Source organism: Scardinius erythrophthalmus (assembly GCF_964197995.2).
Source record: "Scardinius erythrophthalmus genome assembly, chromosome: 18".
NCBI lineage: Eukaryota > Metazoa > Chordata > Actinopteri > Cypriniformes > Leuciscidae > Scardinius > Scardinius erythrophthalmus.
In genome coordinates this window covers 17,865,349-17,879,809 of record NC_138238.1, presented here as the reverse complement: position 1 = coordinate 17,879,809, position 14,461 = coordinate 17,865,349, and the positions used below count along the sequence as shown (strand labels likewise).

At 39.0% G+C, this 14,461-nt stretch overlaps 1 protein-coding gene across 5 annotated transcripts in view; it reads right to left on the bottom strand.

Annotated features, from left to right (window-relative positions):
* The window catches only part of snx29 (sorting nexin 29), a 119,141-nt gene that overhangs the window by 100,633 nt on the left and 4,047 nt on the right, over positions 1 to 14,461 (bottom strand). For 4 of the 5 annotated variants that reach the window (XM_081393121.1, XM_081393119.1, XM_081393120.1 and 1 more), the window contains exons 5-11: positions 11,189 to 11,369; positions 7,473 to 7,543; positions 7,105 to 7,359; positions 5,786 to 6,140; positions 4,223 to 4,347; positions 3,919 to 4,012; positions 3,751 to 3,833 (exon numbers count right to left, since the gene is read on the bottom strand). In XM_081393121.1, the coding sequence (XP_081249247.1) occupies positions 3,751 to 3,833; positions 3,919 to 4,012; positions 4,223 to 4,347; positions 5,786 to 6,140; positions 7,105 to 7,359; positions 7,473 to 7,543; positions 11,189 to 11,217 (1,012 nt within the window). In that variant the 5' untranslated portion in view covers positions 11,218 to 11,369. The remainder of the gene's footprint in view (positions 1 to 3,750; positions 3,834 to 3,918; positions 4,013 to 4,222; positions 4,348 to 5,785; positions 6,141 to 7,104; positions 7,360 to 7,472; positions 7,544 to 11,188; positions 11,370 to 14,461) is intronic. The other variant, XM_081393123.1, reaches the window with a different exon arrangement.

Genomic DNA, 14,461 nt, shown 5'->3' with positions numbered 1-14,461 from the left:
TTCTCAGACATTTTGTGAGAAAGTGCACCAAAACAAGCAATTGAAACTTTGCTGTCTTGTAACAAAACCAACCGATTACAGTCGAGCTGCACTTCTTACTCTTTTCATTCAGTTCTTTTCCCACTCACTCGTAAGCCACGTAAGATGGGTTTGTTCATAGTATTAATCATAACTGTTCCCAGAAGACTAATCCACAACTGTTCCCTGTTTTACTACAAGCTTGTCTTAATAAGCAAGTCTCAAGAGGTGTGCCACTGAAATGTTCCGCGTCGGCCTTTCTGGCAGCAAGAACAGAGGTTCGAATATCCAGCAAAGTTTGATGATCATACATCAAAACTGCACAACAATTTGGGAGAAAAGAAACAGTAGAAAGAGCGAAAAGAGGGAGAGGAGGCGCGACAGACGGCAGACCATCCACAGGTGCCAATGCCATCTTTTCTCATTCGCATCAGCGGATGCAACATACTGTACAAAAAGGTTTTCGCGATCAGAACCTTCGTCTGCCATTGGTTGGACAAACAGATATTGCTATCATTTAAGACAATGTTGCCAATGTTGTAAACATGTTTTAGGAAATCAACTTAGTTACAGTACCCTCATGTCATTCCAAACCAAACCTGTATGACTATCTTTTTTCTGTGGAATATGAAACAGAATATTTAATTTTTAAGTGGAGTATCCGTTTAAGAATGTTTTATAGCTGTTTTTTGCATATTAGCGGGTTAGTTCTAGCCTGACTACGTCTGACTTCCTACTTCCGCTCAATTTCATTTCGCTTCTGTAGTCAGTCTGAGATAGCAGCTTATCTTTCAGTTTTCCAGCAGCCTTCGGACGGCCGGGCCAATCAACGAAGAGAGGGCGGGCTGAGAACCGTGACGTAGACGCTGATTGTACCGCGGATGCGTAGATTTACTTCACATAATCTGCAAAAGTCGTTCACAGCCATGTTTACTCCGGTATTTCGCTTGATGGTTTTGTTTTCGCATCATACATGTGTTTACAGTGGAAGTTAGATGCGGCTGAGCATGCGCATAAGACACGCCATAACCAAACGTCATGTGATTGGCTTACGGGTAACCAATGATTTTAAACTTCAGACAAGTGACCCCCCGCGAGAGAGAAAACACTTCTCTATTATGCCATTCCAGACTCTGTCTACGAAGCAAAGCGAAGTAGCAGAGTTTGGTATTACCAGGCTAGGTTAGTTCACCCAAAAAATTAAATTCTGTCAGTAATGTCACACCCTCATGTTGTTCCAACCCCGTAAGACTTTCGTTCATCTTCGGAACACAAATTAAGATTAATGAGATCTGAGAGCTGGTTCACTCCTTCATAGGCTGCTATGTACTTTCAATGAGCCTACGTTCTGTCATACAACACAAAAGCGCTGCGCTTTTACACTATGTGAACTCACTCAGAGGCTCACACAGAAGAAAAAGTCACTTTGACTAATTTAACATAGTCTTTACTAACTTTTCTGGGATGGCAGAACTTTACTAACTTTTCTGGGATGGCAGATGTTGATTACCCAGCAGCCTATAAAGGAGTGAGGCAGCTCTCAGATTTCACCAAAAATATCTTAATTTGTGTTCCAAAGATGAACGAAAGTCTTATGGGGTTGGAACAACATGAGAGTGAGTAAATATTGACAGAATTTTCATTTTTGGGTGAATTACCCCTTAACCAAAACCCCATTCTATTGCACTAAATAACTAAAAAGACACATAAATATGATGGATGCAGGTGAAAAAGCTGTCTACAATATAGCTGATAAAAAAATGAAGGAGAAAACAGCATTTTCAAGCATTGAAGGTAATGTTCGTTATATCCATAATCAAATAGGATTTAATATAGGTTATTAAGGCATACTGAGAAAGCTATGTTTGATCTGAAATTGAATTTTACTCATGTCTGAGAGCACAAGCAGATTCTGGCACTCTGCATGGAATATTTTCTTGCTTTCATCTTTTCTCCTTTTTATTTTTGAAAGCTGAAGTAAAACTGGATCAGTCACCTCCAGCCCCATCTCAAAGTTGTGTTTTGTCCAGACAAAAGACAGAGAGAGAGAGAGAGAGAGAGAGAGAGAGAGAGAGAGAGAGAGAGAGAGAGAGAGAGAGAGAGAGAGAGACACAGAGAGACACAGAGAGAGAGAGAGAGAGAGAGAGAGACAGAGAGAGAGAGAGACAGAGAGAGAGACAGAGACAGAGAGACAGAGAGAGAGAGAGAGACAGAGACAGAGACAGAGACAGAGAGACAGAGAGAGAGACAGAGACAGAGACAGAGACAGAGACAGAGACAGAGACAGAGACAGAGACAGAGACAGAGACAGAGACAGAGAGAGAGAGAGAGAGAGAGAGAGAGAGAGAGAGAGAGAGAGAGAGAGAGAGAGAGAGAGAGAGAGAGAGAGAGAGACATGAGAGTTTTTTACACTGAACCAACATTGCCCTCATCTGGAAAGAGGAAGTATGCAGGTGATGAAAAGAATAGAAATCCCATCTAATCCCATAGAAGTCCAGAATAATTTCTTTGCTTACAAGTGTAGCATGTGTCCACAGCACAAAGACGGTAAAGTGATAGATTACCATCAAAGTCATCTTGTCAAAGGCAAAGTCAAATGGCCAATATTTAAACAAAGATTAAAACGGTCTCAGATCTGCACCAAACCACTAGACAACAGAGCAGTAGTCAAGGCAAATTACCTCAATGATGCCATCTGTCCACAGCACAAATCCTCAAAGGCCTACATCCTTTGTTTAGATGAAGTATGCAAAAATATGCAAAACGTATAGTTAAAGAAACAGTTCACTCAAAAATTAATGTTCTGTCATTACAGATATTTAAAATATTAATAATCATTACTTATTGACCTTCATGTTGTCCAAAACAGTCTGTTGTAGAAACAAAAAAATAATTTTTGAAGAATCTTCATCCAGCTTCATCCATTCATACAACAAAGTTCATAGTGACCAAAGGTAACAAAGTAGTCGTATGGCTTCAGAAGACAGGCACACGTTACCATTCAACTACCATTCAAAATGTGGGGGTCAGTAAGATTTTTTAATGCTTTTTAAAGAAGTCGCTTATGCTCACCAAGGCTGCAATTATTTAAACAGTAATATTGTGAAATATTATTACAATTTAAAATAACCTTTTTTTTTAAAAGCATTTTAAAATTATTTGTTCCTGTGATGGAATTTAAACAGGAATTTTAAGAGCTGTCATGAAATGAATCAAAGCTGAATTTTTTAGCAGTCATGAACCTTCAGAAACCATTCTAATATGCTGATTTAGCTAAAGAAACCTTTCTTATTATTATGAACATTAAAAAAACAGTTGTACATGCTAACATTTTTGTGGAACCATGATACTTTTTTCATGAAATGGTAATCTTTTGTAACAATGTAAAAGTCTATAATGTCACTTTTGATCAATGTATTGCTTTTTTGCTGAATAAAAGTATTAATTTCTTTTTTTTAATCTGACCCCAAACTTTGAAGCAGAAGTGTAAATGTTCTCCTTTTTTGGAGCTTGATGGTTTTATTGAAAAGAGCTGTGTGAAGATAAGATTATTCAATTCTTCAACAGCATAGAGGTTTGAAATTAGGTAAATAAATGAGTACAAATGACGATTATTTTAGGGTGAACTATCCCTTTAAATTAGTATAAACAATGTTCCAGCAAAGTTGTAACTTTCAAAAAATAAAAAATAAAGATCAATTCTCTGGACAATGATATCTAAGGTCGACTCACCAATGGTCATGGACTCGGGAAGGCCAGGGGTCGGCAGAACACTGGTCACGGGAGAAACCTGCGCTGGTGAGTCGGGCTCCATGCTAAGACAGACAATAGCACAGACAATAAGCATTAGTCTTCAACGAAAATCTCATTAAAAAAAAAGTGTTCTTTTGTATCAGATACCTAAATTGGAGTTGGCTTTGTTTTTCACTGTCAGTTGGTGGGCTTGAGCTCTCCTTCTGTCCATGAAATCCGACATTTTCAACTGAACTACCAGCTGAAAGTACAAAAATAGCACATTTCTCTATGCCAGGATTGTACTCAAACATTACACACTCAATTAAATAGTGCTACATTTAAGTTAAACTCATCCGTTTGAACAATCAGAAGACATAAAAATGCCAGCCACATCTATGTGGACAAGAACATGAAAACACAGCAAGATGTCCCTGAATGAGCACAGTGTCTGACAGGATGTGGGTCTGACCTTGTTGTGTGTAGGGCTTGCTGGAGGCCAGAGGTATGAGAATGTGCGAGTTGTCATTGTCATTATCTGTGATGATTTGCCTTGGACTCCACGTAGAAACACTTGATAAACTCCCCACAACCATCCTATGCAGAGCAGAATGTTGTAATCAAACCTTATTTGGTAACACTTCATTTTACAGTGGTCACTGTTACATGTTACATCTAGTTACTATAACTATAAATTATGCATAATTACATGCAACTAACCCTAAACCAAACCCTAATACTAACCCTATACTAAGTACATGTAGTTACTTAATATTACTCAGTACTTAATTGTATAATTAGTCTAACAAAGACACCTTAAAATAAAATGTAACCCCTTATTTTATTCTTTCTTTGTTACAATGTAATTCCACAAGTCCTAAATATTAATTTACAGCATGTACTTACTACAGGGCTAGGGTTTAGTGTTAGTTGTTTGCAATTATGTTGTATTGTAAATTCAAATTGTAAATGTCTCATATAAAGTAAAACAGTAATATTTAGAAATAGAAAGTTGTGCAGCTTAATGTAGTAATGTAGTTTTGAAGTTGTGCAGATTAATATTTTTGTGAAAATCGTGATACATTTTTCTCAGGATTCTTTGATGAATAAAAAAAATCAAAAGAACAGCTTTTATTTTAAAATAGAATTTCTTTGTAACATTATAAATGTATTTACTTACTATTACCAACTATACTACTATTACTAACATCATAAATGTCTGTCACTTTTGATCAATATTCATTTATTTTAAAACTTTATCTATAAACTTTTGAATGGTAGTGTACATGTGACGTGTTGTTGAATGTTGAATTCAGTTTAAGTCTCATTACATCCTGATATTTATTAAAGGTGCATTGTGTAATATTTAGGAGGATCTGTTCACAGAAATGCAATATCATATACATAACTATAGGCAATAGTGAGATTCACTATTTCAACAATTAAAGCAAGACTTTAGCTGTTCCAAATCACCCTCTATACCCTCATTCACTATTCCCTACATTACTCCGCTAATATAGTCCACTTAAAGTATTGAATGAAAACAAGTGAGCGAATTCAGACACTGAATGTGCATAGTTTGTGCTTGCCGTTTAATAATCATTTGAAATGTAGCAAACTGGCAGCTCCAGTAGTTATGAAAAGATTTTTCTTGAATTCTGTCATGGAAACTAGCATGTATAAACAATTTATTAATAAATTAAAAAGGAAATTATACATGTATGATATTACGCTGTACCCACATTGGACCAACGGTTTGGAAAATGGGTGGATGAATAATTCAGCTGCGGGCGCCATCTGTTGGCGAGACCCGGGAATTTATTCAGCACGACCCTCACAGTGCATTATGGGTATTCTCTGGACATTGAGTGTACATCAGCTGTACACCCGTTATTAAGGTGCATTATCAGATTGAATGAGTGCACTCAATGTCCACTATGGTTTCGGACACCACTACAAATGGCTGTCCCCTCAAACAGTGCCCTATTTAATGGTATAGGGGGCGATTTCGGGAACAGCCTTTAAGTAAACTCACCGCTCCCCATTCCCATGATCCTCTTGTGGGGGCTCCTGCCTGCTCTTTCCATAAATGTCATCCTCTTCCTCCTCCTCATTGTCAATGCTCTTGGTATCGGGCAGCACTCCATTCTGTGTGGGCGTTTCACCCCAGCTCACAATCCCAGGCTCAGTCAGGCCGTTATGAATGGGAGAGGTAGAGTCCGGAGGGTCCAGAGCCTCCTCAGAACTCATATGACCCATCGTACTCTTCCTGAGACTCCTCACAGCGTCCTCACCAGCCTCGTCCTCATCTTCCGCACCCACATCATCGTCAAACGAGATTATGTTTGTGATCTTCTTTTTACGTCTACGTTCTTTTCTTAAACCGGAATCTAAAATGCAATTAAATCAATAATATAAGGGTAACTAAACAATGGCAACTGAATCTCAATCATCAACTGAATGTACCATAGTAATATTTATTAGAAGAAGAACAGGAAATAAAACACTCACAAACAAACAAAAAAAAGAGCACAAATCATATCTTTGAGGATACAACAGCCTGTCAGTGCGGTAGTACCCATAAAGGGACATCTTTACTGTAACCTTGAAGCAAAATCGAAGAACTCGTTTGATGCCATTTTGAAGAAAATCAGGCCAAAATTAAGTTCATTTGGAGTTTGTTTTAGGAGTTCGAAACATCTTTTCAAAGCGAACTATCCGTAAAAGTTTGCTCTGGCTGGTAAACACCTGGTTCCATTGGTTTGTAGTGAATACAAAATAGGTAGGTGGTTTTGGGGGTTCGCTTTCATTCCTTACGTCTTAGGTCAGACACAAGTAAAAACATGAACACACTGGAGAGCTGCTTTATAGTCGAAATTAAGGTTGTAATTCTAATTCAAAGTGACTCTAACACATGTTTTTTTTTTCATGTATTCATGCCTTACAGCAATTATTGTATAAAGTGCTATATGACGTTGAGTGTTAAACTGCAGAGCTAGTGCAAACATATCCACATCGCTATGATCGGATACTTTCTTGTGTGTTTATTTTGTTTTAGACAGAAAAGCTTTCAGCAACATTCGTGGGCGGTGTTGGGATATTCACAGTACATCTCTGAAAAAGTATTTCAGAGTATTTCCACAAGTGAAAAACAGAAAACAACTTCACAGTGAGTATATAGTGGCCTTAAGGGTACATATCTGCCCTCAAGGTGCATATTTGTACCTTAGAGTAGTAATAAGGTAAAAAGTTGTCTCTTTAATGTTACAACCCCAGTGACAAGCTATTGTACCCCCAAAAGTAACATTTTTGCCAGTGCATGTGTAATTATGTTATAGTATGTGACTCAAGAACCTGCAGAAGTGCTGCGGGGCAAGACAGGCAGTGGGTCTGATGGAGCATCGGAGCGAGGGATGAAACCAGGAACCACCGCAGTGGCAGTGCCAATTTCCCGCAGAAGTGTGCTGACACCTTGAGTAGACTCTTTCCACAAACTGCTCATGCCCTGTGTGGACTCCTTAAGCAGGTGGGAGACAGACGGCCCCCCACGGGCTTGGCCATTTAGGTCCGTGTTGTCAATGTTGATGGCAAACAGGATGGAATTGAGCCCTGATGACACATACACTGAATTGACACTTGCACAAGGAAGGATGCCTAGCTACACTTTACAACATTATGCTAACTAACAGAAGCAAATGGCAAATATCTTATTGTAATATCACCTGCAGCCATAGTGGGCAGCATACTGGCTCTCTCCTCATCCAGGACAAAAGCCCAGTCTTCATAGAAGGCACTATATATGAGGGAGAAATATGAACAATTTGTTTTCACACAAGTTAGAAGTCTTGAGCCCCGTTCACACCGCCAGAGACTTTGGAGGGAAAAGACTAAATATAAATGAAATCAGTACATAACATGCTTAAAGGTCCCGTATTATGCCCCTTTTCACAAGATGTAAAATAAGTCTCTGATGTCCCCAGAGTGCGTATGTGAAGTTTCAGCTCAAAATACCCAACAAATCATTTTTTACAGCATGTTTAAATTGTCATTTTTTGGGCCTCAGAAAAACGCGCTGTTTTAGTGTGTATCCCTTTAAATGCAAATAAGCTGCTGCTGGACGACCCAGGGGGCGGAGCTTCATGAGCTCGCGCTCAGTCTCTCAGGACAATTTCATCTCACGGAATGATGATAATATCAGAAACTCTCAGTAACGGTGTTCATTTCGAGTCGGACAATAATGCCTACAGAGTCAGAGTGCTGTATAGAGATGGAACAGGTCTAGTTTAGTAGTTTAATTACGGTTATTATAACGTATTTGTCATCTGCTTGTATGTATCCATTATTTATTAATAGCCTACAAGTCTGCTGTCTGAATGATGATCAAACATACTGATGAGTTTAATAAAGTTTATTGTACATCACACAAAAGATGAAGCGTCAGTTTTACTCCAGTAAGTTATAAGAAGTGCGCAAGTACATAAACGAATTTCGGTAGAGTTGAGGGAGCATTCCTGTGGGCGGAGGTTAGTCAAAAAACTGTTCTACTGACGTCATTAAAGAAGGAAGTTGAGGGATGTAGTCCAAACGGGCCGTTCGATGTAGGCGACTTCTGTTAAATAAAATATCTCGCTTGGCATTGAACTTTGAACTTTATAATTTTACAGATATTATTTATACTCTAACAACAACATTACACACTAACTAAAATTTGAAACATGGGATCACGAAGAACGGGACCTTTAATATTAAAGAGAAACAGCAAATGCTCTTTGTCATCACAGCTATTTATAAGAGGTGAAAACGTCAGTCTATCTGGGTTCACAATACCATTCAGGCTTGGAGTGAGCACGGCGAGTACCACTGTCTGGTACAGGCTGGATGAGGTCCAGGAAGTTGTTAACTGCTAAAATTAACTTCTCCATCTAGTCGCCAACAATATACTACAGCAGGGGTTTTCAACTGGTTCTGTGCCAGGGACCACCATTCTGACTAACAAGTAATCGGCGCCCACTATTTTGTGTGTGTGTAGTGTGTGGATTCCTTTGTCAGATAGCACAGTCGGACATCGAATTGAGGAAATGGCATTTAAAAAAAAAAAAAAATGCGTTTGTCATGTCATTTTGCGGTGTACTGAACCTATTCACTGCTCCATCAACGTTTCATGCCAAATCGCTATATTTCCTTGTTTAAAATGTACTGCAAGATGCAGTTTCTTTCCAAACCGCGATAAGCGCCAAACCTATATTTAGCCTAAACGCGATATATCCTCTCGACTAATCAGAATTCTCTCTCGCTCTCTCACCCTCAAATCACTTGCGCATATCGCGCCAGACGCTCAATTCGCCTCATTCACGCGTCCGCGCCGCGCTAAACGCCTCATTCGCGCCGCAGGACCTCCAGATGCTCGTAAACGCGTCTTTACATTGTCTTGACATGAAAATCACTTGTGCCAGACGCTCTATTCGCGTTTGGTGTGAACGCCACTCACTCACTCGCACAAGGTCATGTCATGATTTGTTTTATGTAAAGCGGACAATGGTTCTACTTTTTATGGGTTCGACACTTTACTGAATGCCAATGTATTTATTACTGACTGACTTGCCTTTTTTATTTAAGACAAACTTTTTTTTTTATGGAAAATTGGAAAATGGTTATTTTAATAGTGAAATTACGTAGGCTGGAATGCATGTCACGGACCACATGCAATGCCGCCGCGGACCACCAGGGGGCCGCGGACCACTGGTTGAAAACCCCTGTACTACAGGATGTAGTGACTGATGGATAACATGCGCTCCACTGACTCACTTCACTCAACTCCTCTCTTGATTTGCATAAAGTTCAACGATCACTTCGCTCGTGTTGCCAGAAATCACCAGTTCTAGTGATGGGCTGATCATGACCGATTCGAACGAATCTTTAATATGACTCAGGAACAACGAGTTGTCTCAGAGAGTGATTCATTCATTTTGTGTTGTACACACATGCGCAACATCCTATGGGTACAGGAAAGTCTTTGGCTGCATCCAAAATCCCATACTTCCCTACTATATAGTAGGCGAAAAGTGTATGTGACAAAAAAAAAATACGTCCGAATTCACAGTACTCATAAAAGAGTAGGCAAAAAGTACCCGGATGACCCAAGATTCTGAAGTGTGCATACGATAAACACTTTACTATCCCATGAGGCCATGGGAAAGGATTTGTGGATAGCAGTGAAATGACGCAACTGGCACTGGTACAGTAGATCACATGATAATGACAACATGGCGAATGTAGGAAAGTCCGGATTACATTCAGACTATATAGAACTTTTTTCTTTTTTTTTGACGGTTGTAAATAGTAATTATTAAAAATAAGTAACTACTCAAAAGAGTATGCGATTTCGAATGCAGCCACCGGGTCCGAGTCGTTCGTTCATCACGTGACAGCCCATAGGCTAAGGTGTTGCAGTCTGCCTCTGAAAAAGAAATGATTAGTTAACCTCCCGAATCTTCGGGTCTGAGTCGTTTGTTCTTTTGTTACGTGACGTGACCGCCGTATTGGATGCAGAAATTAGTTAATAATTCCCGACTGTAAGAGTAAAGGGAGGTTTGTAAGGTTACAAACAAGCGCATAGTTCGTATTTTTTTTAATCTTACAGGTCAGTGATGCATTTCTGGTCTCAAATTTCTAACAATTTATACATTTGTGAATTTCTGTTATGATGGTTCTTTTCCATAACATTGAATGTGGAAATGAAGAGTTGGCTGTCTAACGATTCGGACCTGAAGACATCAACAAGGCTCGCCCTGATCAGCCCGATGGTCAAAAGTAACTCCAAAACCGTCCTTGGATCATTGGAACCCTTGGCTCGAACAGAACAGGATGCATGTCTCAGATTTGATGGTCACGAAATTTTTGAAAATCTTTGTATGGGCTCAGTCTATGGTTACGTGAAAAAGAACGTGGCGACTGGCCACTTGGTGGCGCTGTAAAATGAAAAAACAACTAAATTGCAGAGACTCTAAGGTGAACTAATAATTTCTGTTTCCGCTACAGACTGCATAGCTTCAGCCTATGCTATGAGAATATGACATGACAATAGAACGAACGACTCGGATCGGGAGGGGAGGTGAACTAATAGACTGCTAAGCAATGAATTAACCAATTCTGTTTCTCATCATTTGGCCTTTGCTGCATTATAGTTTTGCTTATTCGACATTTGCTAAAGTAGAAGTGTTGGGGAATTTGGCTATTAAGTTAACATGTAACATTTTAATTATATTCTACGGAACTTCCCATCACTAGCCAGTTCTCTATTTAAATGAATTGGATCAAGTCACTTTGTCACTGTGTGTCACTGGCGGTGTAAACAGGGCTTTACTGATATGTAACGAAAAACAACAAGGACAATAAACAAAAAAAGACATCCAAAACCGAGAATCAAGGGTGTCTTTACCCAAGGCGGGCACTATCTGCCAGCAACATGTGTAGATAACGCTCTAGCGAGTGTTCGTTCAGAGCACAGCGAAGCCATGCCCGTCCCCGGCCCAGCTCGGATGTGATATTCCGCAGAGAGTAGAAGCGCTGCAACTCATGACGGTTGAGGTGCTCCTTCACATAAAACCAGAACGTCAGCTCTGAAACACACAAGAGAGTCCGTTTGAACTGCCACAGCAATGTTCTCAGTTCCCCATTATAGAGAATAGAGATAGATAACATCACAGAAGTTATATAAAGAGGTCATTTTGTGAATCAGAATTTAGGAGGTAAAGAAAAGGTCAGTGATACTTATTCTGAAAATCCTCATGGTTGAGAGAAAAGAAAATTAAAATAAATGTTTTCACTGCAACAACAACAACAACAACAAAAAACTGTATAAATCACAACACTGAGTAGACCAGTTGAAACTTTTCTTTCTGTATTCATATTCCTTTGGACAATTTTTTTTTTTTTTTTATTGCTGGTTTTAGCCTCAGTTTGGATCAAAAGAACATTTTTCTAGTCTGACATTGAACTTGTTCAGTTGTCTGTTTGTAACAGTTTTTCAAATGTTAAATGTTTCAAATGTTTTCAAATGGCCACTTAGGGCTCAGGTAGTCATACTCGTCTGTGACATTTAAGTAGTGCAGGATACAGGGTGGTGCAACCTAGTGTTTAAATATCTGGGCTGGAAACTAAGTGGTTGTGGGTTCTGATGTGATCATTTTAATAGCAAAATAATAATGTAAATAACTTAACTTACTTATTAACTTAACTTAAAACATTATTAATAACAGCTAAAAGTGTTTGCCATGGGATTTTGTGAGATTGTGGAGGGCAACAGGAGTCTGACTATCACCAGACCAAGCTCAATCTTTTAAGATTGAACATTAGTCTGGGGAGTCTGCTCTGTATTTTCTACTGCACAAGAGGCATGATCAACGGAAATAGTTCAAATGACTCTGTACGCAATTGGATAGTGCTTCAACCAATCAGACCAACGATCCGGGTGACGTACTTTGAGCGACACGAAAACGTCAACAAACTTGTTGGTTTGTAGCATTGATCAGCGGTTGCAGAAGCAGCAATGGCATCGAACGATTTTTGCAGGTTGTGCAAACAAAACAAAAAAAACTTTGCTAAACTAAAGAAGCCATTGAGCATCGTCGAGAGGTTAAATGGAATTGGATTGACGGTCATGAGAGAGCCAATAGCGCGCCAGGTGGATAAGCCAGTTTGTGATTGGTCGCTGCAGATTTGTAATGGAAGCAGGATAGAAAAATGTACAGGTTTCCAGCCTAAGCTGCAGGGCGAAATCAAATCGGGCTGGGTTTATCCAGTCTAGGGCAACAGGATATATAGATGCTTTTGGTTTCAGTTGGTTTGACAAATGCCAAACCAAATGATGCAAACCCCAACGTCAAATACATTATGAAGCTGTGGCGGGACAGATTAGACTGTGGCATCAATGGGAAAAAATGGCTAAATATTATTTACATATTTAATACCATTCAAAAGTATGGACTCAGTGAGGGTTTTTGTTTATTTTGTTGTTTTTGAAAGAAGTTTTTTTAATGCTCACCAAGGCTGCATTTATTTGATCAAAAATACAAAATAAAAAATTATTTTGATATATGACATTTTTTTCAAATGTCTTTTATTCCTGTAATAAAAAAGAAACAGTCATTACTCCAGTCTTCAGTGTCACGTGATCTTTCAGAAATAATTATAATATGCTGATTTGGGGCTCAAGAAATATTTATTATTATAAATGTTGAAAACATTTACATGAAACTGAAATGTTTTGTAACATTATAAATGTTTTTACTGTCACTTTGGATCAATTCAATGCATCCTACCTGAATGAAAGTATTAATGTGTGTGTGTGTGTGTGTGTGTGTGTGTGTGTGTGTGTGTGTGTGTGTGTGTGTGTGTGTGTGTGTGTGTGTGTGTGTGTGTGTGTGTGTGTGTGTGTGTGTGTGTGTGTGTGTATACAGTCGTGCTCAGAATTAATCATACCCCTGGTAAATATGATCAAAAATGGCTGTAAAAAATAAATCTGCATCGTTTATCCTTTTGATCTTTCATTCAAAAAATAGGCAAAATCCTAACCTTTCATTGAAGTAAAAGAATTGAAAGTGGGGGGGAAATCACATTATGAAATAAATGTTTTTCTCCAAAACACGTTGGCCACAATTATTGATACACTTTTATTAAATACCTTTTTGCAATCTCCTTTTGCCAAGATAACTGCTCTGAGTCTTCTTCTATAATGCCTGATGAGTTTGGAGAACAACTGACAAGAGATCAGAGACCATTCCTCCATACAGAATCTCTCCAGATCCTTCAGATTCCCAGATCCATGTTGGTGCTTCTTCTCTTCAGTTCACTCCACTCATCAGGTCAGGGGACTGGGACGCTCATGGCAGAAGCTTCATTTTGTGCTCCCTAACACATTTTTGTGTTGATTTTGATGTTTGTTTTGGATCGTTGTCCTGATGGAAGATCCAACCACGGCCCGTTATAAGATTTCTAGCAGAAGGCGTCAGGTTTTGATTTTTTATCTGTTGATATTTGATAGAATCCACAATGCCATGTATCTGAATAAGAAGTCCAGGACCTCCAGCAGAAAAATATGACCACAACATTAAAGATCCAATGGTATATTAAATTGTACATATGGGGTACTTTTTATCCTTGTGTGCACCAAACCCATCTAGCGTGTTTGCTGCCAAAAAGCTCTTTTTTTAGTTTCGTCTGACCACAGAACCCTGTGCTGTGTCCAGTCGTGTCTGTCAACTGAATATGCTGGAGTTTGTTTTTGGATGAGCGAGGAGCATTTTTCCTGAAACCCTCCCAAACAACATGTGGGGATGTAGGGGTTGTTTGATATTTTTTTTTAGGCTTTCTGACCCCAAGACTTAACTAATCTCTGCAATTCTCCATGTGATTATTGAAGAGTCTTTGGCCACTCAAACTTTCATCCTCACCGTCCATTAAGACAATATAGACACACGTCCTCTTCCTGGCAGATTCGTAACATCTTTAGTTGATTATAACTTCTTAATTATTGCCCTGATGGTCAAAATGGGGATTTTCAATTCTTTAGCTATTTTCTTCCAGCCACTTTCTATTTTGTGATGCTCAACAATCCTTTGCTGCACATCAGAACTATATTCTTCGGTTTTACTCATTGTGACAGATGATTAAGGGGATTTGGCCTTTGTGTTTCCTCATATTTAAACTCCTG